The 27,466-nt window shown below is 45.1% G+C and overlaps 1 protein-coding gene across 1 annotated transcript in view; it reads right to left on the bottom strand.

The window, feature by feature from the left end:
- STAC (SH3 and cysteine rich domain) overlaps window positions 1–4,141 on the bottom strand; it is a 937,744-nt gene extending 933,603 nt beyond the window's left edge. The window contains exon 1 of the mRNA XM_086964753.1: window positions 3,746–4,141. Within this exon, the coding sequence (XP_086820879.1) occupies window positions 3,746–3,853 (108 nt within the window). The 5' untranslated portion in view covers window positions 3,854–4,141. The remainder of the gene's footprint in view (window positions 1–3,745) is intronic.
- Window positions 4,142–27,466: the final 23,325 nt, after the last annotated feature.

The raw sequence follows: 27,466 nt of genomic DNA, 5'->3' as shown, positions 1-27,466 counted from the left end.
AAGAAAGTAAACATTGGAGAGATTTGTACCATTGACACTTGAACTTGTAAAGCGCAGTATTACACTGTTATGGATGCAGGTCATGGTCATCAAGACGTTCACATGGAAGAAAAATCTCAGTAAATATTGTAAAAACTTGAGAATATACTCCACCAGTGTGAGGATTTGGAAGCAAGGGTAAGTGGCAGTGTATGGAAAATGTACCTTACGAAAATGACAACCATGAGATGATGAGGCATCCGAAACATTACACTATGTTGTACACCAATTGATTACTGAATTAGGCATGTCATCACATTTGTGGACGCAGAGGCCTTCAGAGGGCTGTTGGACATTCAGAAAAGTGGACAGCTGAGTGACTGATCATTGCGCCACGATCTCTGCTACTGGGATTCAGTGGGCAGTTTGACTTTCAGAGGGGAGGGGCAAGGAATAGAGGTGTGAGTGTTGCTGTTTTTTTTTGCAGTTTTATAAAGCACAGACTTGGCTTAAGGGCATTAGAGAGCTTCACACGAACACATTATTACATTACACAACATCAAATTCATTGTTTTATTATATTTGTAGGCACTGTGAGATGAAGTGATTTGCCCAGAATCACAGGATATTGAGCTGAAACCAGGACTCGAACCTGGTTTCCAAATTTCAAGGTCGATTAAGGGAATATACTCTCCGAGTTTACTGCAGTAATTGATATTAGGCAGGCAAAGTAGAAGAACAGAGTCTAATTTATCCCACGCCTGTTCCACGGAGGGGGCAGGGACACCAGCAACCTGGGGAGCTCCGTCCCTAGCTCTCACCAGCCCCCACCACAATAACTCTCCAGTTCTCTTGCCTACCCGAGTCCTCTACAATGCGAGTGCTAATGGCTTTCCATCAGCAGCTCCTTGAGGCCTCTATCGCACCTGGAGGGAGCCAGGAGGCAGGTACACCTTTAGCTGTAGTTTATAGAGCAGCCCATTGTCACTCTGCCTCTGACAATTAGATGGCCTGACGTGACTTGGTATATGTGTACAAAGGCTGCAACAGCAAACTTTAATGATGTGCATTTGCAGTGCAGAGGGGGACGGTCCTGGCTGATTGGACTGATTAATCCACCAAAATAAAAGCCTACTAACTGGCCTAGGCCAGAGGCCCATCGGCCCATGGGGGATTGCCTGCCTTGCCAATCTGAGCCTGTTTGAGGCCAAAGCAGCTGGATAAAACAAATGGCAATAAAAGCAAAACCACCGAGGAAAACCATTGGTAGAGGGAATTCCCTGCAAGTATGCTACATCAATACATTAGTGTGGCAACCTAATTGCACAAAGTTGTCAGTTGTTTTTAATTTGCATAAAATATACATATTCAACCCAATCTCAGACCATATTTATGTAAACATATTCTCCTTATACCCCATTATTATAGATCTGAGTGTCATTTATTGTGTAACTGTACAAAATGATTTGAGGTGAGTGAGTGAGTGAGTGAATAATTCAGTCAGCCAGTGACTTGGCAAGTCTGTGAGTAACCTGCATAGCTTAGGAAACCCACAATGAAGAACCAAATAGAAAATATCAAAGGAGATGAAGTGAATGTAATTTTTAAATGTAACTCTCCTTTCTGACTTGGGTCAGAACAAACCTAATGAGGTTAGTCATCCTGAAGCTCTGATTAAAGCTTACTTTTAATGTTCCAGAAAACGAAAGAGACAAATTATACGTCTTCATTGTTACCAGGAAAATTAAAGCGCTTTGCTGTCATTCTGAGATCAAGTTGCAGGGCAACTGGAAATGAGGCAGTACAGTACGAACATTCACAAGAAAGCTTTCAGGATGGGACAACAACTTTTATAACAAACTTACACAATAGCAATGTTTTCCTGACAATTCTCCAACTTTGCATTCTACTCGTTCACCTCGTTTACTAAATAAATGCCACTGTCCATCATACTATTGGGGCTGGACATTAAAATGTGCCACACCTTGTGCAGGCAGTCTGCAGGACACAGGCTTCATTCCTTCCATCTTCTATGGTCAACAATGAGAGTAATTGAAATGTAAACCTGTAATCATAGTTTTGACCCCTCTGGTTCAGCAGATCCACAGAATCAGCCATTAAAAACATCATAATAGTGCCTATTAAATGCGTAAACAATACTTTCCTTGCAATTTCGTTCCTTATTTTTTAAATCTGCAAAAGACTTTAGGTCTTACAAATATTATATTAACGGTTTCAAAGTTCACAGCTATGTTACTACTTTATGTGTGGAACAGCAGCATTCGACAGTCAAACACTGAAAATAAGTTTAAACAACAATGTGAGATGGTGTATGAGAAAATAACCATAATAAGGATATTTGGGCTTGGTTCACAAAATGAGAGATATCAAAGCAAAACATGTTTAACATTTTGTTTGAGCATGAAAGATAATGATGCTGGTTCCTATCCATTTAAAGAATGGGCATGTGCATGTGTGATTTAATAGTGATACCCAGAGCCTTGAATGGGGTTGAACAAATTTCGAAAATCCAATGAGAATATTTTAACACACAGTAAATTGGCTGCCTCTATAATATGTACTTCATTGTTGCTCTTTGGCCAGATTAGCAGCAATGTCACCCAATCATGCTGAGGGGATTTATGGCTCCGAGAGGGGATTAGCGCCAAGAGAATGTGATTTTAACACTCTTTGAAGAACCTATTGTCAGGCCAACGCAGCAAGAAGATGACAGCCGAGGAGAGAATGATGGACTTTCAGCGCCCATTCACCAGTTGAGAGTGTCATTAAGTACCAGCAGCCTTCCAAAGTAACACTGATAAGGGCTAGCAAACTTTCAGCCTATGTATTAACGGATGATATGGAGCCCAAGCACTGAGGACACTGTAGTTTTAGAGCCAGACCTCCTCATGCAGCTCTGTGATTGAGAGACACGGTGCCTTTTGAAGTGTTTACAGTGCTAGCCTTGACTCACCCTCGTGCAAGTGCCACATAAACATAACACTTCCAAAAGGTCTAATCAGGGAGCTGTTGCAGAATATTGTTTATTTAGAAATTTGTTGAAGTGAAGTGGTGAAAATTCCACTTGGATTATGCTTCTATTTATTGGTGTCCGATGATATCCATCGGTTTCTGCACATATTTTGTTATTTTACCAAAAGAATGATCCCCGATTTTCTTCTTAATAAGTACATTGTAGTTCATTTCCCTTAAAATTAGACGAGAAAACTGAATTCTTGCAAAAAACATTTATAATAGTCAACAGGAAGGTCTTGCCGGAAGAGCTTCTCTTCCTCGTGTGCACAGTGTATTTTCGACTGATAATACTACGCAAACCCATTGTGCTGTCAGCCGCTTTTGCAGACATACACAAGATCAGTTCTCCCCGAGTATGGAGCGACAGCTGAAAATGAGTTATTTTGCTGGGATGCTGTCAGCGTGCCTTCATATCCCTTCTTTGTACGTCAGTGATGTGTGCTTTGTTGAAGGATGGAGTCCAACCCATTTTGACCTATCGCCCAAGGCTATTATCAGACGACTGCACTAACATAAACAACATACTTCAACAACAGCCTGGCATTCTGCGCCCATGTACAGGAGTGCGCAACGACACAAGTCAAACATGTGTCAGGCACTGAAACTATTTTCCAGACGCATGCCATTCCTGCCACAGACACAGCTTGCTCCGATTTTACGCACACAACTCGATTTCAAAACACGGCCACAAAAAGCAGCAGAAATGAGCGCGCTTGACAAAGTGACATACCTTTGACTCCTGGCTTAGGCTGGAAGCTGGGGAGGACGGCTGGTCGGCGCATCCCATCTCGCTTTCCTGCTCCACGCTGTCTTCCATCACGCAGCTAGGAGGAATCATGTTCACCCCGTTAGATACTATTCGTGCAAACACTCAAAAAGGATAAAACAAGACCCCCTTGGGTTCGAGCGCGTCGCTGTTTCCTGTGTTTATCAGCCAAGCATGCACTTTGCATTCTCTGCCTGGCTATGCTGAAGGAGACTTAAAACCCCCTGCTCCTCTGCTCCCTCCCCCACTTTGTCTCAGTCACGTCTGTCTCTGAAGGTAAGGGGCTGAATAATCCCAGTGTAGGTCAGCGCTCTGCGTGCCACTCTCGTGCCTGAGTGGAGCGCCCGGAGCCGCACCGCGCGCGGGCTGTCAACCGCCGTGATGAAAAGGAGAGGGGGCAGAGCGCTCGAGACGCTCACACACGAGGAGGCAGAGAGGAGGAGTTGTGCTGCGAATGCCGGGGATGGCTCGCGTGAGCGTGCGGTGCTGTCATCAGCTCGTAGTGAGCAGAAGTGCGCCCGGGCAATGAATGGTCTTGCTGCTAGCTTTACCCTATGGAAGTTTTATGTCTCGCAAAGCAGCAGGGCATTCAGGGGCACGCTTCCTCTATGCTCTGGGACGAATGTTCCAGTTTCAGAGTGACAGGACTAGGCCTGCGGTGCTCAAGGGCTGGGGTTGCTCTTGTACCTGTTCTTTAAAGTCGGGATTTCAGCACCTCCACTCTAAAACAATTCTAGCTACACTGCCTGTTATGGAAAAATACCCAAAACCTTCGTCAGTCTGTTCATATTCCAGTAGGCTGCTGAGGAAAGATCAGACTAGGTCTGACAGTGACGTCTAAACACGTCGGTGTTTGGAACTTCATAAACCGAAGGCCACCATTCTATTGGAAATGGAAGTCAGTGATTTGAACTGAACAATAATATGTAATGACTCGGTTACTTACCGGTAATGATCATTACTCCGAGTCATAGTCTTCCTCGTCACAGTCATTAAGGAGCACCCCGTGTTCCAGACACAGCATTTACCCATACATTAAAATGTCCTCACCCAATATGGCAGCCTGACAGGAAATACCTGTCACCTGGCCCATAAGGGTGGGACCAGCACAGTAAAGACAAATTCTTTGTACGTCCCCCGCACCACCAAGAGCGGACGGGAGGGAACATGACTGTGACGAGGAAGACTATGACTCGGAGTAATGAACATTACCGATAAGTAACCGAGTCATTACCATCCTCGTCCGTCTTCCTCGTCACAGTCACTAAGGAGCGTATACCCAAGCGCCAGACGAACAAAGAACCGGACATCCAGGATGCCAAGGAAATTACAATGCAGACAAGCACACAACCAGTGAACAGGTGCATGTATGGCAGAGCCAAAATGCCCCTGAAGAACCACACCCATCGGCAAGGAATGGGAGAAGAAGGCAAGAGGGGAGGACCCAGACGCCGAAGCATAAAGTACCAACAAGGAGGCCCCATGAAGAATCCCAGAAGGAAGACACACATGACCATGAATGACAGGGGGGAAGACAGACCCTGGAAGCAGGCAGGCCAAAGAGAATCATACTGAACCCAACAGGAAGAGACCTTCGCAGGGCGACGGCCCTGCCGGGCAACCCCAAGGAGACAAAGAAAAAGACCACCAGGCGAAGGGAGGCAGAGCACCAAGGCAGATTACCAGAGCCCAAGACAACCAGAGAACAAATCCTTATCCCAACCCTGAAGAGGGGCAGCGAGGACAATAGGGGAAGAAGGTCCGGTCAGTAAAAAAGGACCAGGCAGGCAGGAAAGAAGCACAAGAACAGGAGGACAAGCAACGTCAAGCACCCACAATATCGCCCAAACAGAATGGATTGGAATGCAATGCAAGAAGGACCAAAGGAAGAACCCCAGGGGGGAACAGGCGAAGCATACAGGCTGAAGCAGGAAAACAAAACTGCACAGAAGGCAAGAAGCCAAGGACTCAAGAGAGACGAGAGAGGACGCCCGGAAAGCTGAAATGGCACACCACCGGCAGCGGAGAGCAGACCGAGAAGCAGAAACTGCTCCGAAGGAACACAAGCACAGAACCCCCACACAGGCAACAAGGAGAAACACGCAAAGCAGAAAAACGCCAGTGATGGCCGCAGACCCCAAGGGCACAGCTCGTCCGAAGACACTGGGAAGAACATGAACCACAATGTGAAACCATGAAAGCAGTGGCAGGATTGGAACCTAAGCGCTGGCGGGAGCCAGTGCCACTAGAGACAAGACGTAACAATGAGCAACAGCTCCCTGGTCGTAACATTGCCATAACCCTTGACCGGGAACCACAAACCAGGGAAACACCAGAAATCAATACAAAACTGCAGAGGAAGGACTGGAACCCCAATCACAAGGCCACATCATTACCAACAACAACATCCAAACCTCAACGCCAACTGACAGAGCGGCAGAAATGCAACCTGAGAGAAGACAAGAGAACTAACCGGGGCCACCTGAATAACCCTGCCAGGGCATTGAAGAAAAACCGAAGGAGAAGGTGATGAGCCAGCTGAACAGCACGCCCATTCACCCTCCACGGCAAGAAAGAGGAGACACAGCAGAATGACGTCCGCCCAAGATACAACCGTGCCGAATCAAAAGAGGAGAGTGAGCGCCCCCAAAAAGGTGAAGTAGGCACAGTCCACATAAAGGCCAGACGGACCTGAACTTCACACGTCATCAGGAGATGGGCAGAGTGCATGGGAGCAATGAAAACAGCAGCCTGCACCACCCAAGACGAGGACACCCAGTGATCCGGCGGGAACCAAGAACCCTCAGCCGAAAGTACATGTGAAAGGAGTAGACGGGTTTCAACAACATCACAAGGAACCCAAGAACTCCAGGCCAAGCCACATCAATGCTGCAACCACCAGGACAAAGGAAGATGGAGGAAGAATCAACCAGTCGACAGGGAAGGATGTAGCATTGGCAGGATCCGAGCCCAAGGCCCGTGAGAGCTAATGCCACCAGAGGAACAAAACACAACAATGAGCGAAAGCCCCTTGGAGAACAAAGCACCCCAGGAGCATGAATTAGACCCCCAGGCGAGCCAAGGCTGAAGGAAACACCCAAGGGGCAGAGGGCGACCCAAAGGGGAGGCCACAAAAAAAGAGGCGCTGACCCAGGGCAAGAACCGCAACACCACTGAAAGAGAGGAAGCACAGGTAACCCACAGCACCCGGTATAACCTGGCGGGCAAACATCCAAGTACGCACCAAGCCCCACCATGCAGATATCCGATGAGAGCAGGCGTACACAGGGACGTATGGCAGGGGGCACCAAAGGGACAAGGAGCCAGAAGGGCCCCAGAGGAAACCAGGGGCAGGATCCACTGCAACACACCAACGTGTCTGTATAAAGGAGTACACGGGTAAGAGACCCAAGAGAGGCCAGATACCCCTGCGGGACCAACACCAGGAACAACAGAGTGCAGCAACCCAGACCCAATACCGGCTCAGGAACCCACAACCACCAGGCGAAGGACCCAGGAACCGGAGACCTCACGAAAAACAATATGGCCGCCCTTCTTGAGAGAGGCAGAAGATGGCAGAGGCATGGGGAAGGCGAGCACCAACCGGTAGACACAGGGAGACAGCAGAGAAGGGGTGTCATGGCCACGACCCCACTCCCCAAAGGGCTGGGAGGAACCCCCGCACAAGACGGCGAATGACCCAAGGCACGTCTATAGGAGTTTGCGCCACCAGAGGTACAAGACAAACCAACGAGCACCGACCCCATAGAGGAGGCAGCAGAGGCACTACTGAGAGGCAGTCGCCCCCCAGGAACACACCAGAAGGCACGGCGGGCGCATCGAACAACCAGAACCAATGCACCCCAACAAGCCCGGCACACAACAGCAGGGCAAAGGGCACAATAGAGGACATGCCCCCACCGAGAGAAGTAATCCAACCCCAAGGAATAACATGTACATTTGTAAAGCGCACCTATCACCCGCAGATCTCAAGGCACTGAATAACAGATGTATTTTGTTATCCAACTCAATGGTACTCATTGACCAACCTCAGATGGATGAAAGGCTGAGTGGACCCGCCGGGATTCAGAACCTGTGACAAATAAGTCGAACAAATGCCTCTAAAGTGGATGCAGTAGTCCACTGCGCCACCAAACCCGACCCAAGAACATGGGCATAAAGTAGTGTGTGAAGTTTACCATTCCAAGTACAAAATGACAGCATAGTGGGATGCAAACCCTTGTCCCTTGGGGTCCCGTGCTACCAGTGGCACAAGATACCATTGAGCCAAAGCGCCCGATTCAAAAAACACAAAACCAAAGGGGAAGAGTCAGAGACCATAACCACTAGTCCACAGCGACACAAAGAGAAGTAGTGGACACCCAGAGCAGGATGAGACTCACAAGCAGTGACCTTAGGTGTAAGACACTGTGACTGCATGTGCAAACAGCGCACATGGAGCGCAAAGACATCCCATCTGGGGAACGCACGCTGCACAAAGACACATGAGAAAAGCATGGCACAATATCTGGGGAGCATACAAACCTTCACCACATAGGGACACAGTGGCAGGAGACAGGGAGACAACCCAGGGCCACATACAGTAAATAATAAAGCCTTGCATGAAATATATGCAATCAGTCAGATCCCAATGCAGTGAAAAGTGAATTCCACAGAATTACAGGATGTCGACCGTCGCTGTCGAGACCTGAACCGGGTCCCCCTGCGTTGCGGACGACCGTCCTAGCCACAAGGTTACATAACTAAGGGAGCCACTCGGCAGACAAACAGGCCATGGCACACAATGCAACACAGCGAGCCATACCCCATAGGGACAGGACACAAGCAAAAGAGAAACGTGTAGAAGGGCAAGGAGCCAATCACCACAGGTACACGGCACAAGAGCCGACGTTCCCAATGCTCCAGCATGTCCCAAGTAGCACAGCTGCCAGTGGTGGGACGTGAAATGGGGCACGCAACATAGAAAGCTGCAAAATGCCGTAAACGGCCATGTGCATTGCCATTAATTCCAACCTATAAGAGGCTGGAAATTCGAGCAAGTGAAGAAGTGGAAAACACCACCAAGCCAGTATCACCGCACGCCAGACGCCCAGCGCAGGAGCGAGAAGATCCGATGAACAGGAACTGCAACGTCAGAAGAGCATGCAGCAGTAATCTCGGGATCATAAGTGTACTACAGGAACCTGTGCCTACAGCATCCTGGTATAGAAATCCCTGCCCGATCCACATGAAGGGGGCAAACGTGGCCAACACGAAGGTGAACTGGTAAGGCCGTAAAGCACACAGAGGCAGAAATGCAACCGTTCCTTAACACCAAGTGCAGGAAAGGTGAAAAAATCACAACCCAGCACCGCCGCACACCAAACGCTCAGCGCAAGAGTGGCGGTGCATTCAAACAAGGAAACACTCTTGTAAGGCACAAAGTGACAGGCAGCCGCTCCCATCGCTCAGTGCAGTTGCGGCGCCAAGCAAAACCGCTGTCTCATAAAAGAAAACACAGTCTGAAAAGGCATCACATAAGGAGAACCTGACAGCACCGGCAGAGCAACGGTTTTCAGAAATAAATGGGGACACTAGAGCAGACCCCAGAAATAAAGTAAATCATACATTACCGAGACCAGAAAAACGATTACAGTCCTCGTTCAGATGATGTGTGTTCTGCAGGAAAACAGAAAAAAAACAGTATGTTTCCTGTGTTGGTCCCACCCTTATAGGCCAGGTGACAGATACTTACTCTCAGGCAGCCAAATTGGGTGTGGACCTTTTAATTAATGGGTAAATGCTGTGTCTGAAACACGGGGTGCTCCTTAGTAACTGTGACGAGGAAGACGGACGAGGATGGTAATGTATGGCCTACGTTTTTAGTCTGGTGAAGGTTTAATGCGGAGTAGTAGGAGGTGGCTGCAGTTTGGGTGGTTAGTTGTTTCGTCTGTCTCAGTGAGGCATATTTTTACAAACAACTACAACTTTCAATATATCAGTAGAATGTAGAATACATTTAATGTATCTAATAGACGTGCATAGCGTAATGTAGACAGTCTACTGTGCTTCAACTGGATCCAATAGAAACCAGTTGCAGAAGATCAAATGGAATTTGCCCCTGAGTTGACACACCTTTCTGCCAATACAATTTGATGAAGTACCCATTGAAGTTACAAAAGTGCAAAAATATTTTGTAAGAAATTGGGTTACTGTTTGAAGGGGGTAATGCCCTACTCAAGCAGCAACCACAATCCTTGGCAGGGTGAAGTTACATGCAATCCCCAAAATAACCTGTGTTCAACACTTTAGTAGCTTAGGACAGATTAGTTAGGCTTTACTTGGATGCAACAAGCTCAGTATTTGTACAAGACTTCAACCTGTAATAAAATGAAGACACACCACAAAAAGGAATCCACAACAATTTAGAAAAATAGAGTAGATTTTAATAAATAAAACACGACCAAAATGACAAAAGTCCAATAAGCAGAACCACAGATATGCAGGTTTAAAGATTTCAGTGAAAATAGCACCAACAAACACAAAGCACCAACTGTGGATATCTGGTCGTGCAGGACCTGGACAAAGTCAAAAGTTCACGCCCGCTGCGATGGAGTGCGGGCCAGCTACAGGGACCCATTTAGGCCCACTGAACATAGTACGTTAAATCCTGGTGGCAGACCATTGTGAGGTGCAGCGCCGAGGATGCGCCTCCCAGCCGAGGTGATGCACAGTTCTGAGGACTTAAGCAGCTGTGATACATGGTCCTGTGTAGTCAATGAAGATCCTGTTGATGAGGGCTTTGAATGTGAAGTCCAAAGTCGAGGATGCATCTTGCAGTTGAGGCGTGGCTTCAGTTGCTTGAAGAGCAGTGAAGCTCCGATGTGAGAACCTGCTTCATCATCGAGGTTGTCATCAATGAGAGACTTGCGGTATGAGGGCCTGTGTAGGTGAAGCTTCGCACCGTGGTGGTTCTGATGCTTGCTGCCAGGTTGATGGAGATTTCTTGCACTAGGAGAGTCTTCGCAGCAGAGTTGATGTGTTGGTTCTGCTCGGGGTCAGGCCCAATACCGAGGGTCCAAGACTGGGTTGGCACCACTTGGCAGGTTTGAAATCACAGTCGCAGAGTATAGGTGCTGGTTAGAAGAGACTAGCCCCTAGATTAACTCTGATGGTCCTGGGTTCATGTTGCATGTCAGCCCTTCTCAATCAGGCAAGAGTGCAGCAGGCAGTAGTCAGTCAGTCAAAGTTCTTTATTGCGATAACTTAATATCATACAAAGACAATGGCATAAAAATACAGACAACAAGTAGCATGAATAAAAGAGCAGTTAAAAACAGTTAAAAACAGTTAGAACATTAAAAAAGAGCATTTCAGATAAAAATCAATGTACCATATTGCAAATCATTAAGACTTTGTAATTGCGTGGTATTAAAGTGCATTAATAATAAAGTGCATCATAAAGTGCAATATCCCAAGGGATGATCCCCACATAAATATTCTACTATGGTAACTACAAGACCTGACACACTGTGATCTAAAATTCATTAACCTGAAATTGCCATCAGCCCGACTAGTTAATAAACAGGTCTGCACTCTTGAGTCTGGTATTCCTGCTTCTTATTGCTCTTACCAGGAAATTTGCCACGAAAAACATGATCCTGGGAGTTTGCAGCATTTGTAAGTAAATAAGAGCAGGTCGAACCAGAATAAATCCCGCTTCCTTAAGTATAGGAACGAGAAACTGTCTCCGGGCATCATTATAATAGCTACAGAACATTATGAAGTGCATTGTGCTCTGTTCTGAAAAAAGATCACAAGGACATGGCGGGGCCTTTTCAGGGGTACTCCACTCAGAGTAAAAACCCAAGTTAAAATGAATTAGATTGAGTCTAAAACGGGTTAAAATGAACCTATGATAAGGATTAGTCACCATATTGAGGTAGTTGTCAGGACCACTAGGTATAGCCAGCAAGAGGCTGGCCCTAACAACTGGTTTCTTTAGCTCGACTTCCTCCCTCTCTAAGGAAAGAAGGTCCTTCATGGCAACCTTGGTGAGGACAACGTCATTGGATGTTATGGAGTCAGTGGCTGTGTATAATTCAGGCCTCCCCAACCTACAAAAACTGTCCTTGATGTACTTTAACCATCCAATCCTGTGTGCATTGTCCAGGGTCAAACAGTCCCTTATTATGGAATGGTTTAGGGGAATTTCAGGATTTAGCCACAACTTGAGCCATGCGATTAATGGGGCTGTTCTAACCAAATCGCTAATGAAGCCTTCACCTAGCTCCTGGTGGACAGTGTAAGAAGGGGTTGACTGCGGGACGCCCAAAACTGATCTAAAAAATCTGTTTTCCGCGGTCTGAATAGGATCAACTCTTTTATAACCCCAAAGGGAGCTCCCATATGAAGCTACAGAGATACATTTGGCTTTGTATATTTTACTAATTGCTTCAAAAGGCCTGCCCCCTAGTCTTTTTGAAAAGCCATGAAGGGCCGCAGAAGTTCTAGCCAGTGTAACTACTCTACTTTTTACATGAGGGCCCCAGCTACCTTTCTCATCAAAGGTGATCCCCAGGTAGGGAAAAGTAGTAACCCGAACAAGTTTTTCCCTTCCGCAGAAAAAAGTTTTGTGAAGGGATTTCCTTGAAGCCTGACCCATAAACATGACCTGGGATTTTTTTGCATTAATTTTCAGGTCTAAGGAACCCATAAAGGATTCGAAAGCATCCAGCAGCCGTTGTAGCCCCACTCCTGTTCGCGCCAGAAGCACCGCGTCATCCGCGTACAGGAGAACTGGAATACCCTGTTCCCCTGCACGTGGAATATCGCAAGTGACCCCTCTTAGAGCGGGCTCTAAGGCATTCACATACAACGTGAACAGTAAAGGTGCCAAGATGCATCCCTGACGGACACCTCTTTCAGAAGCAAACACTTCAGTGCATCTTCCATCAGTGGAGACTCTAACTTTAGCAGACAGGCCAGAATGAAGGTCGGACAGTAAGTTGACTATAGATCTGTCCAGACCCATCTCAACCAGTTTACCCCAGAGCTTGGATCTGTTGACCATATCAAATGCAGAGGAGAGGTCCATGAACCCTAGGTACATGGACCCATCCTTAGCTCTGGTGTATTTCTCAATCAGTAGGTGGAGGTTGAGGCACTGGTCCAGGGTGCTTCTCTTGGGTCTGAACCCGTATTGCACATTGCTCAAGATGTTATTCTCGGTGGCCCATATATTCAGTTTTGCTAATAGGGCTCTCCCTAAGATCTTGACTGAGGAGTCTATCAATGAAATGGGCCTATAGCATGCATGGTCCTGCCTATTGCCTTTTTTAAAAACCGGGATAATAGTTGAAGTTTTCCAGGACTCCGGAATGTTGTCACGGTTTAAGGCGTTAAAAACCCTGCAAAGCAGTCTTGACCAGAAGTTGGGGAAGCATTTAAAGGCATCAGCCGGAACACCATCCGGTCCCGGTGCCTTTTTTGTCAGAGTGCGACTAATAGCGTCTAAAATATCCTCAACTTCAAAGTGCAGGTGGTTACCCAATATAATGGTAGACTCTTCATGAGCACTATTCTTGGCTAGAGACTGGCCTGAGTATATGTCTCTAAAGTGTTGGATCCAGTCCTGATCTGGGATATTTGCTTCCAGGGGGGAGTTATCCTCGCCTGTAAGAAGGGGTTGATTAACAATTCTCCAGAACTCCCCACTATTTTTTAATATGGCTGGGTCTGTAAGTTGCGCCCAAGCTTCGTTTTTAAGCTCTTTCTTTCTGGCTGCAATAGCTTTTTTGTATAGGGCCCTACTAATCCTAATAAGGTCGCAAACCTTTGGATCAGATTTAAGGGCGTTAAGCAGCACAGAATGTGCTAGGGAACAACTGTGATCAAACCATCTTTTAAGAGGTTTGGTCTTGGTCTTACTGATCACAGAGAGCCTACCGTTTATCTTACAGCATATATTAGTGAATGCGAGAATAACATCCCCATCATTAGCATCATTTGATAAGCAAACCCCAACCTCTTCCTCAGCCTCTAACAAAACTTCCTGAATGAACGGTTCTGGGGTTATACTATCCCATTTAAGTCTGCGTCTTTGGTCCTTAACTTTGAGTGGTCCATCCATAAAAGTTGAACCATGGATGCGTCCTAATAGTTCACCCTCTCCTATGTCAAGAGAAACTGGGTTGTGGTCACTAAAAGCAGATATCACAGTTCTATACATAAAAACATTGGATAAAAAACATACAGAGATAAAAATGTAATCAATGATAGAGCCATTGTCTGAGCCCTTAAAAGTAGGGGCCCTGACCTCCCCCTCCCCACAACTAGATTCATATAGGTTCCATCTAGCAAGGAAATTTTCTAGACAGTCCCCCTGCTTGTTGTGCGCCAGATGAACCATTGCACTGTTCGGGGGGGAGTCTACGTCATCACAAACACATGATAGTAAACAAGGATGTATATTAAAATCCCCTAAAAAAATAATTTCAAATACATTAACATCCTCACTGTAGACTGACAGGAAATCATCCAATCTACCGAGACTATATGACGTGCAATCGGCAGCATTGGAGTTATAAAAATTAATAAACAAAATATTAGGAGACTCAGCACGAGACAATTCAACGATAAGGCAATGTTCTGAACCTGAGGCTAGTAACTTGAGACATCCCTTAATATCAAGTTTAAACAGGCTAATCAGGCCCCCCTTAGCCCTTCCTGCTGAGCTAGCCACAGCAGGAATACTAAAGTAGCTAAAGCCATCAAGAGAAAAGGTATTGTTAGTGTCCCAGGTTTCCTGAATGGCGATAATGTCATACTTGGATATAAAGTTTAACCAAGTTGTATTATCTGCCTTTGTCTTAATGCCGGCAATATTCCAGGTAAGGATGCTAAAAACAGGCACATTGGACCTAGGCTTTACAGGTTGTTCTGACTGAAGTCAATCATTGTGGTCTAAAAATGAAAGGGGTGCAAAGCGGTTGGACAATAAGAGGGGTTGAGCAAATGGATTCTGAAACCCTTGGGGTACTGAATGATTCACAGTGTTACGAGTGTGTTCAAAACCCCATCTCTGGTGTGTATCAGGGTTAGAATCCCAGACAAAAGCTGGTGTTTTAGGGTATGTGACGTTCTGTTGTTCACCATAAAAGAATTTGAGTGTCAATGGTACAACAGAACCCTGCCTGCGTTGTGGTGGGAGTAAGTTGACTAGGATGTTGGGTAACACCCCTGTGTGAGTAAAACTTACTGCTACACAATCCCCCTTAAATTTTTTAGGGCGATTGCCCAGCCATGAGACCCTTTTGGCTGTTTTAATTTCCTGGGCCAGCTGCCGCCCACCCCCTGGGGCTAATCTCATATTTGTTGTTAGCCACTGTAGGGCTTTATTAGACAGGGAGGATGAGGATTCCTCAGTACCAGCTTCTAATGGTGGGACGTTTGCCAGAACTAGGACGACAGGGGAGGCTTCAACTATAAATTGAAGTGGGTCAGTTGGTTGGTCTTGAGCAGGGGGTATCTCAACCGTTAAAGAGCCCTCCCCTCTGCTAGTACCAGAACTGCTAATGGGTTGGTCAGGAAGCTGGGGTGGTGAATTACTAGGGGCTACAGCTGGAATCACCCTCTCTTGGTCGTCATCCTGCCTTCTGCTATTACCCATATTTGCCACAGCTGTCATAACACAGTCAACTCCCTCAGTTAGTTTGTTCATCTGCCCTCCCAACTTTTTAATCTCGGATTGAAGTTTATCAATTTTAGAGAGCAAAGGCTTGACGATGGTTTTAATTTTCAAATCAATTAGCTCAGTGAGTCTATCGAATAAGTCCTCATCAAAAGTATTAGTAGACTTTGCACGCCCCCCTCGAGTCTCCTTAGGAGGAGCTTTTGGGGTATTTACCCTCTTCCTCCTAGTCCCAGATCTTAGACCACCCCGCCTAGGTGGGTTTTTATTTTTCCCAGAATCCGAACGGGAAGGAAGTTCAGTGATAGAGGTGTCATCATCAGTGGGGGATGCAAGAATTTCCTGGTCCTCATCACTGACCACTTGATTCCCAAGGTCCACTAGGAGAACCTCGGAGCCAGATCCGGATGGTACATTACTGGTCACGGGGCCGGATTCCAGTGTTGTGGGACACATGAAGCTGGCATCAGGGAAAGACTGTAAAGAGACTATGTCCTCCGGTGATGGGGTTAAGGAGGGGGATAAGCAACGTAGGTCAGGTGACTGACTAAGACCCAATGATTCTCTCCTTTGAGAGTTGATTTTTTCCACAGTCTGAACCAAGTAGTTCTTCATGTTATTAGCTTGTGGTACTTGGTTCTTTTTCGACATTATAGCTAAGATAGCGCAGAGCCTAGGCAGCTGAGGATAAAAGTGGCGCTGTTAAAAGCAATACAGTCTTACTTGGTCCGTTGATTGCCTCTTGTAGTTCTGACAGGGTTTCTGGCCCTGCCCCTGCCTCCTCCTGCCGATGAGGGCCGTAGAGGGCCCGCCCTTTGCCCGGGCTTCGCCCCGGGCGTCCCGCGACGCGGGGGTGCTTCGCCTTTATGCGTGGTTGTTTCGCGCTCTCAGGGCGCTTCCGCGTCACTCCGACGCGCCGCCGCGGTGCCTGCCGGGATTTGCAGTCTCCCGGAGCGGCGGCGCGGAGTCCTGGTGTATTCTGACTCTTGGCGGCGGTGGCGGCGATATGGGCAGCGTCCTCTAGCCCTCAGGTAAGTTTTCCTGACTCTCGGCGGTGGCGGCGTTTGTACAGGTCTCCCCCGCTCTGCCGGGGTGCTCCGCCTTTATGCGTGGTTGTTTCGCGCTCTCAGGGCGCTTCCGCGTCACTCCGACGCGCCGCCGCGGTGCCTGCCGGGATTTGCAGTCTCCCGGAGCGGCGGCGCGGAGTCCTGGTGTATTCTGACTCTTGGCGGCGGTGGCGGCGATATGGGCAGCGTCTTCTAGCCCTCAGGTAAGTTTTCCTGACTCTCGGCGGTGGCGGCGTTTGTACAGGTCTCCCCCGCTCTGCCGGGGTGCTCCGCCTTTATGCGTGGTTGTTTCGCGCTCTCAGGGCGCTTCCGCGTCACTCCGCCGCGCCGCCGCGGTGCCTGCCGGGATTTGCAGTCTCCCGGAGCGGCGGCGCGGAGTCCTGGTGTATTCTGACTCTTGGCGGCGGTGGCGGCGATATGGGCAGTGTCCTCTAGCCCTCAGGTAAGTTTTCCTGACTCTCGGCGGTGGCAGCGTTTGTACAGGTCTCCCCCGCTCTGCCGGGGTGCTCCGCCTTTATGCGTGGTTGTTTCGCGCTCTCAGGGCGCTTCCGCGTCACTCCGACGCGCCGCCGCGGTGCCTGCCGGGATTTGCAGTCTCCCGGAGCGGCGGCGCGGAGTCCTGGTGTATTCTGACTCTTGGCGGCGGTGGCGGCGATATGGGCAGCGTCCTCTAGCCCTCAGGTAAGTTTTCCTGACTCTCGGCGGTGGCGGCGTTTGTACAGGTCTCCCTGTAATGTAGACAGTCTACTGTGCTTCAACTGGATCCAATAGAAACCAGTTGCAGAAGATCAAATGGAATTTGCCCCTGAGTTGACACACCTTTCTGCCAATACAATTTGATGAAGTACCCATTGAAGTTACAAAAGTGCAAAAATATTTTGTAAGAAATTGGGTTACTGTTTGAAGGGGGTAATGCCCTACTCAAGCAGCAACCACAATCCTTGGCAGGATGAAGTTACATGCAATCCCCAAAATAACCTGTGTTCAACACTTTAGTAGCTTAGGACAGATTAGTTAGGCTTTACTTGGATGCAACAAGCTCAGTATTTGTACAAGACTTCAACCTGTAATAAAATGAAGACACACCACAAAAAGGAATCCACAACAATTTAGAAAAATAGAGTAGATTTTAATAAATAAAACACGACCAAAATGACAAAAGTCCAATAAGCAGAACCACAGATATGCAGGTTTAAAGATTTCAGTGAAAATAGCACCAACAAACACAAAGCACCAACGGTGGATATCTGGTCGTGCAGGACCTGGACAAAGTCAAAAGTTCACGCCCGCTGCGATGGAGTGCGGGCCAGCTACAGGGACCCATTTAGGCCCACTGAACATAGTACGTTAAATCCTGGTGGCAGACCATTGTGAGGTGCAGCGCCGAGGATGCGCCTCCCAGCCGAGGTGATGCACAGTTCTGAGGACTTAAGCAGCTGTGATACATGGTCCTGTGTAGTCAATGAAGATCCTGTTGATGAGGGCTTTGAATGTGAAGTCCAAAGTCGAGGATGCATCTTGCAGTTGAGGCGTGGCTTCAGTTGCTTGAAGAGCAGTGAAGCTCCGATGTGAGAACCTGCTTCATCATCGAGGTTGTCATCAATGAGAGACTTGCGGTATGAGGGCCTGTGTAGGTGAAGCTTCGCACCGTGGTGGTTCTGATGCTTGCTGCCAGGTTGATGGAGATTTCTTGCACTAGGAGAGTCTTCGCAGCAGAGTTGATGTGTTGGTTCTGCTCGGGGTCAGGCCCAATACCGAGGGTCCAAGACTGGGTTGGCACCACTTGGCAGGTTTGAAATCACAGTCGCAGAGTATAGGTGCTGGTTAGAAGAGACTAGCCCCTAGATTAACTCTGATGGTCCTGGGTTCATGTTGCATGTCAGCCCTTCTCAATCAGGCAAGAGTGCAGCAGGCAGTAGTTCTTCAAAGCAGCAATCCAGCCGAGTGGCAGTCATTTCAGGAGCACAACAGTCCTTTTTCTGGCAGAGTCTCCACAGGTCTAGAAGTGTACTGAAGAGTTGGAGTCTGAGGTCCAATATTTATAAACCCAGTTCTACCTTCGAAGTGTGAGAATCTTCAAGAGGTTTCCCTTTGAAAGACACAGGCATCTTGCCTTTCTTGCCCTGGCTCTAGACTAACTACAGGAAGTATGCAGCCCTTTGTGTGGACGCCGGACACAGCGTATTCAAGTGTAAGTTGGGTTGTGCCCAGCGCTTCCCTCCTATCGTGCCAGTGATGGCCCGTCCAGGGACAACTAAGCTCTTTGTTGTGTGTGGCTATCTTGGAGGAATACACAAAGCCCAACTGTCAGCTACACCCAGTCATGTCACCGAGAGACAGGCTGCAGGTACTAAATGGCTAAGGCAGGAAAATGCCAACTTTCTTTTTAAAACAAAAAGGGAGTTAGGCCTTATTGGACAAGGATCAGGTAGGGCCGTAAATTTGACAAGAAGAAAGTTACCCGAGCATTCAAATTACTTTCAGCATCATTTTTCAAAGCTGAAATAATCAACAACCTTGATTTTTGTTAAACCAGGTTTTTATTAAACTGTCTTATTTTCTCAATAATTCATTTGTTTTCTGAAAATTCATAGAGACGTGTCATCATATCAAAAGGAATTACATATAATATTCAAAAGGACAGTCAACAACTATACTCACATAATAAACAATGCACTTTAAACATTACACAAAATGAAACCGAAAAATGGCTGATAACAAAAACCAACACAATAAACAACTATTTTTTCTTTTACACGATTTCAATATTAATATTCACAATGTGTAATTCATCAAAATTTCATAATCATCTTTTGCAATCAAAGGGAACAATATTTAACGGATGGGGGAAACAGTTAGACTCCTTCAAAGTCTGCAAATATTTGATTTGAGTTCCTCTGTGAAAAGAATGCCAACGTGTTTCAAATCCTAGTCCAAGGACTCTCTTCAGGGCTTCTGAATATCGAAATTTCGCACTGGACTTCATTCCTGCGTGCAATGATGATTTATCTAGGAAAATATTGAACAGAATGCTACTGTTATTCATGCTCCAAACTGTCTCCTTTCAACTTAAGCATGTAGGCTTCACTGCCTAAATTCTACAAGAATACCTGGCGTGGAGATATCTTATCGTCTCCCGATTATTGATCTTTTGTTGGAGACCTGCAGTATTGCTATGTGTCCCCTGCCTGAATGCGACACAGCTTATAATCAATGCCCCGCGGAGTTTCTGCAAAACAAAACAGAACAACCAATGTTGTTCCGACTGGATTCTTACTTCATTTAAAAAGTGTTTTTGGACAGCATGCTGGTAGCTAGTACGCATACCTGTAAGAATAGCCGCAGCTCTCATCCCCTTTCCGTGACTCCCCTCTCTTTCTTCTTATCGCTCGTTACTGCAAACAAGAGTTCACTATATTAAGTCTCCACTCTACTGTTGACCACTCTATTTTAGAAACTAACTGGGTAGATGCATCAACTTTTTGTTTGCGATTCCTTAATTGCGATAAATAAGGAATCGCAAATAAGGAATCGCAAATATCAATGCATAATTTTTGTCGCAATTTTTTTGCGATTCGGTAAAATTCGCATAATTTACCGAATCGCAAGAAAAATGCGAATTCCTAATTGCGAATTTGCAGTTTGCGAATTCGCAAACTGCGAAATCACACACATGGTGAATCTCATTGAATCAACAGCCTGAAAGCCAGTACAGCAATTAGTCACAGCTGCTCCCTTGTTTGAAGGTGAGGTTTGGCAGTTTGCTTTGTGAGCTTTCCCTGGAGGTTGCTGCTGCAGTCTGTGCTTTAGAAATCTGTGGAGAAATGGCAAATGAAAATACTGTTGAAGAGGGGCCAGCCTGGAAACGGAAAATTATATTTTCAGACCAAGAGTTGGAAATTCTTATTGAGGAGGTGACTGCGAGACAGGAACAGCTTTTTGGGAAGAAGTCTCCGAAAGTTCCAGGAGCTGTTAAAAGAAATCTATGGATTGCTACACAAGCAAAGGTTTATGCAGTAGGTGTAGCACACCGTGACATAAATAATTTACGGAAAAGATGGTATGACTTGCGCAGTCGTGCAAAAGAGAAGTTAGCAAACAGGATTAAAACAGCAAAAAAACTGGAGGTGGAACACCCAGGGATAGACCCAACACCCCCCGGAAGACATGGTGGAAGGCACACTGTTGACTGAGGCTGTAGTTGGAGTGATAGACATTGATTCTTCAGAGATTCCTACCCCTTTTGAAGGTAAGTGAATTGTTAATGGTTTTGGTTTTCTGAATAGAGCCTAGAAAGTGCAATGAGCCTTGTGAAAGTAGTTGTACTTGCTGAATTGTTTTTCAGTAGTGTTGAATATCTTTTGCATTTTCAAAAGTAAGTTATTTACTGTTTGGAAAATTAAAGCAGTGCATCATGGGAGTTGTAGTTTTTATCAGTCCTTAATTTACATAAACTAAAAATTTAAGTTTAAAACTTTTTTCAAAGAAGAAAGATAAAGAAGTAGACAGGGAACATGTTATTGTATAGAAAGTAACATTTTATTAATACATTTTTGGAAAGTGCAAACTTTTAATAACATCATGTCATTTTTTTAACCATAGAAACACTTCAGGAAATAATTGAGCGGGATTTGAGGGATTTTCACACCCAAGAAGGTCAAGAAACAGATGAGGGAAATGCCCCTACCACATCAGCATCCCATTCTCAAAGAGGTGAAAGACAGAGAGTGCGTCAACTGCTGCAAACTGATTCTGAAACAGAGCACATTGATAATGTTTCAGAAAGGCAACCTCACACTACTGCAACAGTCACAAACAGAAGGCTGAGTAGGCGAAGGAGACTTCAGCAGTTTTCTTTATGCCGTGGTCATGTAACAGATAGTGGACGATTTGGAGAAGGCCCCATCACTGGCAGTGTTGTTGAAGACAAAATCCTCAAGGTACAGCGCCTGCAAGGCAAAGACATTAGAATTATGAAAGGTAAACTTGGACATATCTGCAAACAAATGGGTTCTATATACAACAGTATGAACAAAATGATAAATGTAATTAAGACAGGCCATGAAACATCTTCAGAAAAGCTTGACCGCATTGCCACTTCTTTAGAGGCCATGTGCACATTGATTCAAAACCAGCAAATTATAAGTGGAAAAATGCACCTGCGACTAATGAACAACATGCAGGCTCATAACAGGCAAATGTCTCGCCTTTCAAATTGTACAACTCAGCTCTGCAAACAGACCCTTTCCATGCAGTTAGTTATGAAGAAAATGTTTGCACACATTGACAAGGGAATGGGGACAATCCATGACTCCTTTGAAAAATCACGTAGCAATGCAGCACCGGAAAATCAACTACCAATGGGGGAGAGTGGAGCAAGTAGTACTGTGAGTGGCACACTTGAGCATTGCTCAACTGGCACTCGCCGTATCAATAGAAAGCAGAATGATGCAAGTAACATGGCCATGCACATTGGGAAAAATGCAGGGAAGGCATTAGGAGTACGTGGACGTAAGAAATGACACTATGTCTGTGATGCCTCTTGCTTGTTTTTGAAAATGTACCAAGTGGTTTATGGTTTCATGCTTTTCATTTTTTAAATTCAGGCTTAAACAAATGTAAAATCTAGGTGAAACATTGAAAGTCCATGGAGTGAATGCATTTATTTTGACATTGAAATAAAAAATAAATTTCTTTGAAAACCAAATAATGCATTATGTGCTTCCTACCTCATTCAGAAGTAATGTGGTGTGATCTCTGCCCTTCTCCTTCTCCCCTCTGCTGCCTCTGGTCCATGTACTCTTGCTTGTGGTTGTGGAGGCTGATTGTCATTTTGAGGTAAAACATCTTCTTCATCAAGTTCTATGCCTCTCTCAGTTGCCAAGTTGTGCAGCATTGCACATGCTGCTACTATTTTGCAACAAATGTCTGGCTGATATTGCAATGCTCCACCTGTCTTATGTAGTATGGGGAAGCGTGATTTCATCACACCAAAGGTTCTCTCAATCACATTCCGGGTTGTTATGTGAGCCTGATTGTAATGCTGCTCTTTCCTGGAACTTGGATTTAGGTATGGAGTTAAAATGTAAGACCTCACTGCATAGGCACTATCACCTATAAAAAGAAGAACCAAAAATGTACACTTGCAAGGAAGAAATGTGTCCAGATTAAGAAAGAGTGTGCTACAAAAATATTTACCAAGCAAGTATCCATCTCCAAATTGACCTGCAAGCAGTCGAACATGAATAGCACTGTGTCTACAAATGTAGGAGTCAAGGGCGCTTCCTGGGTAACTTGCAACTATGTCTGTGATAATAGTTTTAGCATTACAAATGGCTTGAATGTTGAGGGAATGGAAGCATTTCCTGTTGCGAAAAATATACTAATTTTCAGAGGGTGGACAAATGGGAACATATGTGCCATCTACACAGCCAATGACATGTAGGAAGTGAGCCATGTTATAGAAGTCTAATTTGGTTTTCAACAAATCCTGCTGCGAGCTTGGAAATTTTATATGATACCTTATTCTTTGCAACATGGCATTTAGGAAGGCATTAAAAATCTGGAAAGTGAACTCTGAGAGACACCACCAGCAATGGCTATTACACCCTGAAATGACCCAGAGGCAAGGAGGTGCAGTGAACACAATACCTGCACATGGGTTAGTATAGCTTGTGTCCTGCATGTTTGCCTCTGCAAGATTGGGTCCAATTCTTGAATTAAATCTAAAATAAATTAGCATTGAGCCTATACTTAGCAAAGATCTCTGATTCAGTCTGCCCTAGTAAGGTTATGCGCACTCTGAAGATTCTCTCTTGTATGAGCCTTCTCCTCCATCCTACAGCTACTCTCAACCTCTGCCTGCGAGCCAAAAAGAAAAGTGCTACCATTCTGAAAAGCAAATTCATGGTCTCTGAGGTCCTTATATGCAGTACTGATAATTTACAGCTGTTGTGAAAAAAGTTAGAAAAATTAGCACCAGGTTTGACATCTTCTAATTTTAAGAATTCCAATTTGCGATTTCTTAAAAAAACGCAAATTGCGAGATTTCATGCATAGCATTTTATCGCAAAAAAATGCGATTCGCAACTTTAGCGATTTTTTTAGGAATCGCAAATACTTTTGCGATTCCTAAAAATGTGAAAAAAAAGAAAAACTTGATGCATCCCAAACCCATAAATTGCATTCGCATACGGCCGAATTATGCGATTCGCAACGTTTGCGAATGCAAATCTCTATGATGCATCTAGGCATAAATCCATTATAGTGGGGCTTACCTCCTGCGAAGCCTTTGCCTATGTAACCAACAAATTAACTGCAACTGGCCGCTCACATCGTGTAGCGAGTTGCAATAACCAGGAGTTTTTCGAAATTAATCAGTTTGCTACCAAGCATAGCAGGTATGAATATTTGGAAAATTAAGCACGGGCGCTTACCTCAAAATGGGAATACATTTGAATAGTCCGTATTCCAACGGTACACTCGCTCTTGAAGCAGGCGGTTTGGCATTTACACAACCTCCATTGCGTATTGTGAACAGAGAAGGCACTTGGGTAATGCAGTCTTATGGTGATGAACCAATCATGATTCATTAAAAGAGACTGGTGTTCTTAATGGATTATGGGACACGTAGTCCTACATTTATGCGTGCATCATATAATGCCCAAAATTGACGCAAAGTGTCATTTCATTTGCTCATTTAGGCAAATGCAAAGTGTATTACAACAGTTTATACTCTCGAAAGCTCACCTATCAGGTTTAGACCTGTTGATGCACTTTCAAATTTCAAAGTCAAATACGCCTCTTTCTGTAGTAAGAGGCTAGCAACATCCATCGCATGTTTTAATGCATTGATGGAGAAGAGGACAGTCCACTTAAAGTCATACTCACTATGAGACGTAGCAATAAAATGCTCAACCATCCGTGCAGTTAGCACTTTTTCTTAATGCGGGAGCGATAATGGGTAATCCTCTGGTTGACTTGTTGGTTTGTCTTACCTACATATACCTCATTGCATGGGCATATAATGGCATATACCACATTCTTGGTTTAACAAGTGGTAAAACGAGTATGTTTCCATTTTATGGAGTTATGGACACATTCAGTGCCTTCCAAGGACGTGTTGCAAGCAGCACAATCGCCGCATTTCTTGTGGCCCTCAATAGGTTTTAGTTGCCACTGTGTGTGTAGATCGCTTTTAGCTTTTGTGGGAAAGATATCAGCCCTAACTATTTTTTGGCCAATACTTTGATTCCTTCTCATGGCGAACAGAGGTCTTTGGTAGGTGCAATCAATGTTTTGCAACAAATGCCAATTTTTCAAAATTATCTGTTTACATTTATTGGTGGCCAGACCAAATGTAGAGAAGCCGACAAGACTATCCAATGGACGATTCTCCCTAATTTGTAACAGGCCTTCTCGGGGTGTATTCCAAGCTTTTTTTGTTGAATGTCTAAGTAGCTTTTTCGGGTACCCTCTTTCAGCCATTTCCTTACAAAAACCAGCAGCATGGTTTTCAAAGTCAGGTCTACTCAAACAATTTCTTTTTATCCTGAGTAGCTGACCAAAGTATAGAATCTCTTTTAAACTCCTCGGAAGCGCACTCTTATGATGTAAAATTGTGTTCCTATCTGTGCTTTTTCGATGGAGAGACATGATTAACTTGTTCTCATTTACCTGTACTTGGACACCTAAAAAGCCAGGTTAGTTTGTTGTGTGGTGTTTTAAGCTCTGAGTGAATTTTTCCGATTCATGCCCTTATATAGGTACAATTCACATTGCCCTTATATAGGCAGATGAATCAAGCCCCTATTTAGGCATAGCCCTTGCTACCCAAATAGAGGAATGGCTACTTCCACCCATACCAAACGTTAGAACGACTTCTATGAAAAACCAGCTTAAGCAGTCAGGGACTTCCCCTTGCTTGAATATTGATTTGTCCAGGAACTCAGTTACTTTACAAAGAACAGCTATTCCCTAGTTCATCCCTTGGTTCTTTCCTGACGTTCATATGCCTGAGTTTACGTGAAACTATGGCATTCCTAAACACCTTCAAGGTATAAATATACCTTCACTTGTTCTAGTAGGATACGGTGGTTCGGAGCAGTTCAAAGACCTATTTGCCCAACGCAGCTCGCTACAGCAAGAGCAGAAGGAAGCCGACTCTCCAGCTGATGCACTGATCAGAAAGCTGCCTTTCTCCTGACGAGAATCCAGCTCCAGTGTTTCCGGCTCCCCTTGTGGGTGTTGAGAAATCGAGTCCAGAGACAGAGATACCAGACCTCCTCCATTCTAAAGGTATGGAGCTGATTAGAACCTAGAGAAACCTTTGGTAGATTCTTGGTAAAAACTAAACCTACGCTACACAATACTTACTTCTTCCCTCGTTCTAGACTTGGGTTAAGTACATTAGGGTAGGCGTATTTTAGAAGTACCAGTTTAGTATTTTAGTCAATGTTATTTATGTACGTATTTTTATATTAGAAACCATACAATGCTCTTCCGATATTATTTAATATTACTGTTTACGCTGTACGCATTATACTTTGCAGTCTGCATAACGATTGTAGCAGTTCACATCTCTTGCATGAGAAAAAAGACTGTTCAATAAACCCTTTTATTGAAAACGCCCCTCTCACTATTTCTCTGCAACTCTGTAGAAACGAAGCATACAGGATTGACTGAGTGAAATACTTATCTATTGTTTCCACGACTTTGAGAGATATTATTATTCTTGGGAGACAAACTTGTCATGTTTATGCGGTTGTCAGAAACAAATCTCTTCTTGTGTACTCAAGAAAGTTTCTAGTGACCTCTGAGTTAGCTTGTACACACACAATTAAGTTTAGTATATTCGATCGAGACCTAGTTGACCTCAGTCCTACGTCCAATCTACAGGATATATTATTCCAATGCGCAGAGCCTATTGGGAATATAGGAACTACACTACGTGGCGCCCAACGTTTGGTAAGGCACTAATTTAATGCTGGATACTAAAGTAACTCAGTCGTGCTTTTCTCAGAGACCCCTTTTTCCGTAATATTCCAATAGGCGTCTGGAGCGGGTAAAGGGATAATATTCGCTTTAACTGAGTAGGATGAAAACATCCTATGTATTAGTTTTTGGTTTGTTCAAAGTTGAAGGATACAGTGTTCCAAAATATTGTGCACCTTATCTTTCTTTCCTTGAAACTTGCTCTGCAAACTTTCAGTCAACAAAAATGTCGAAAAATTGCAACAACACCGAAATCGGTGTAGCTGGTGCTGATCCAGCCGATGCAGCTTTTCACATAACACGTTTCCAAGAAACCGACGATGATGCTATAAGCATACCTCTAACTTTAAGGAAAGCCATCACTATAAAACTCATACGAAATGGCCTATCAGCAAGAGGTAGTAGGCCAGTTTTTGCGATAGAGAGCACATGAATATCATCAGACAGAGGTATTCTATTCATGGATAGTCTTCCCCGAAGCAAATCTAGAAACACATGTGTTTCACGTCTACAAAGAAGATGAACCACTAACGGAATACATTCCTTTCGAGGATGTTGAAATTCCACTAAATTACCAGGAGCATGCGCTCTGGTTTAAAGGCGTCCTAATACATATACATCACATTACTAGGCTCAGTCCACTAAGTAGACCCGGAGCAACATGGCCAGTATTAGCCAGCTATACACCACATCCTGCCATTGAAGAAATGTCAGATTAATTCATTTATTTATAAAGTTTTATATAGCGCGAACTTGAGTTCAACTCAAAGAGCTAATCAAAATCTATAGACAATTAGTTTAATATGTCATGCGGACTCTTACAGTCCAACCAGCAATAATGATTCCACAGCATTCCCCACACCGGGGGAACATAAATAAAATTATACCACAGACTCTACATTCGGTCGTTGGTAAATTACCCGCAAAACGGTA

This window comes from Lissotriton vulgaris, chromosome 4_1 (assembly GCF_964263255.1).
Source record: "Lissotriton vulgaris chromosome 4_1, aLisVul1.2, whole genome shotgun sequence".
In the NCBI taxonomy this organism is placed as follows: domain Eukaryota; kingdom Metazoa; phylum Chordata; class Amphibia; order Caudata; family Salamandridae; genus Lissotriton; species Lissotriton vulgaris.
The sequence above is the reverse complement of the archived record's forward strand: the minus strand, read 5'-3'. Positions and strand labels throughout refer to the sequence as shown.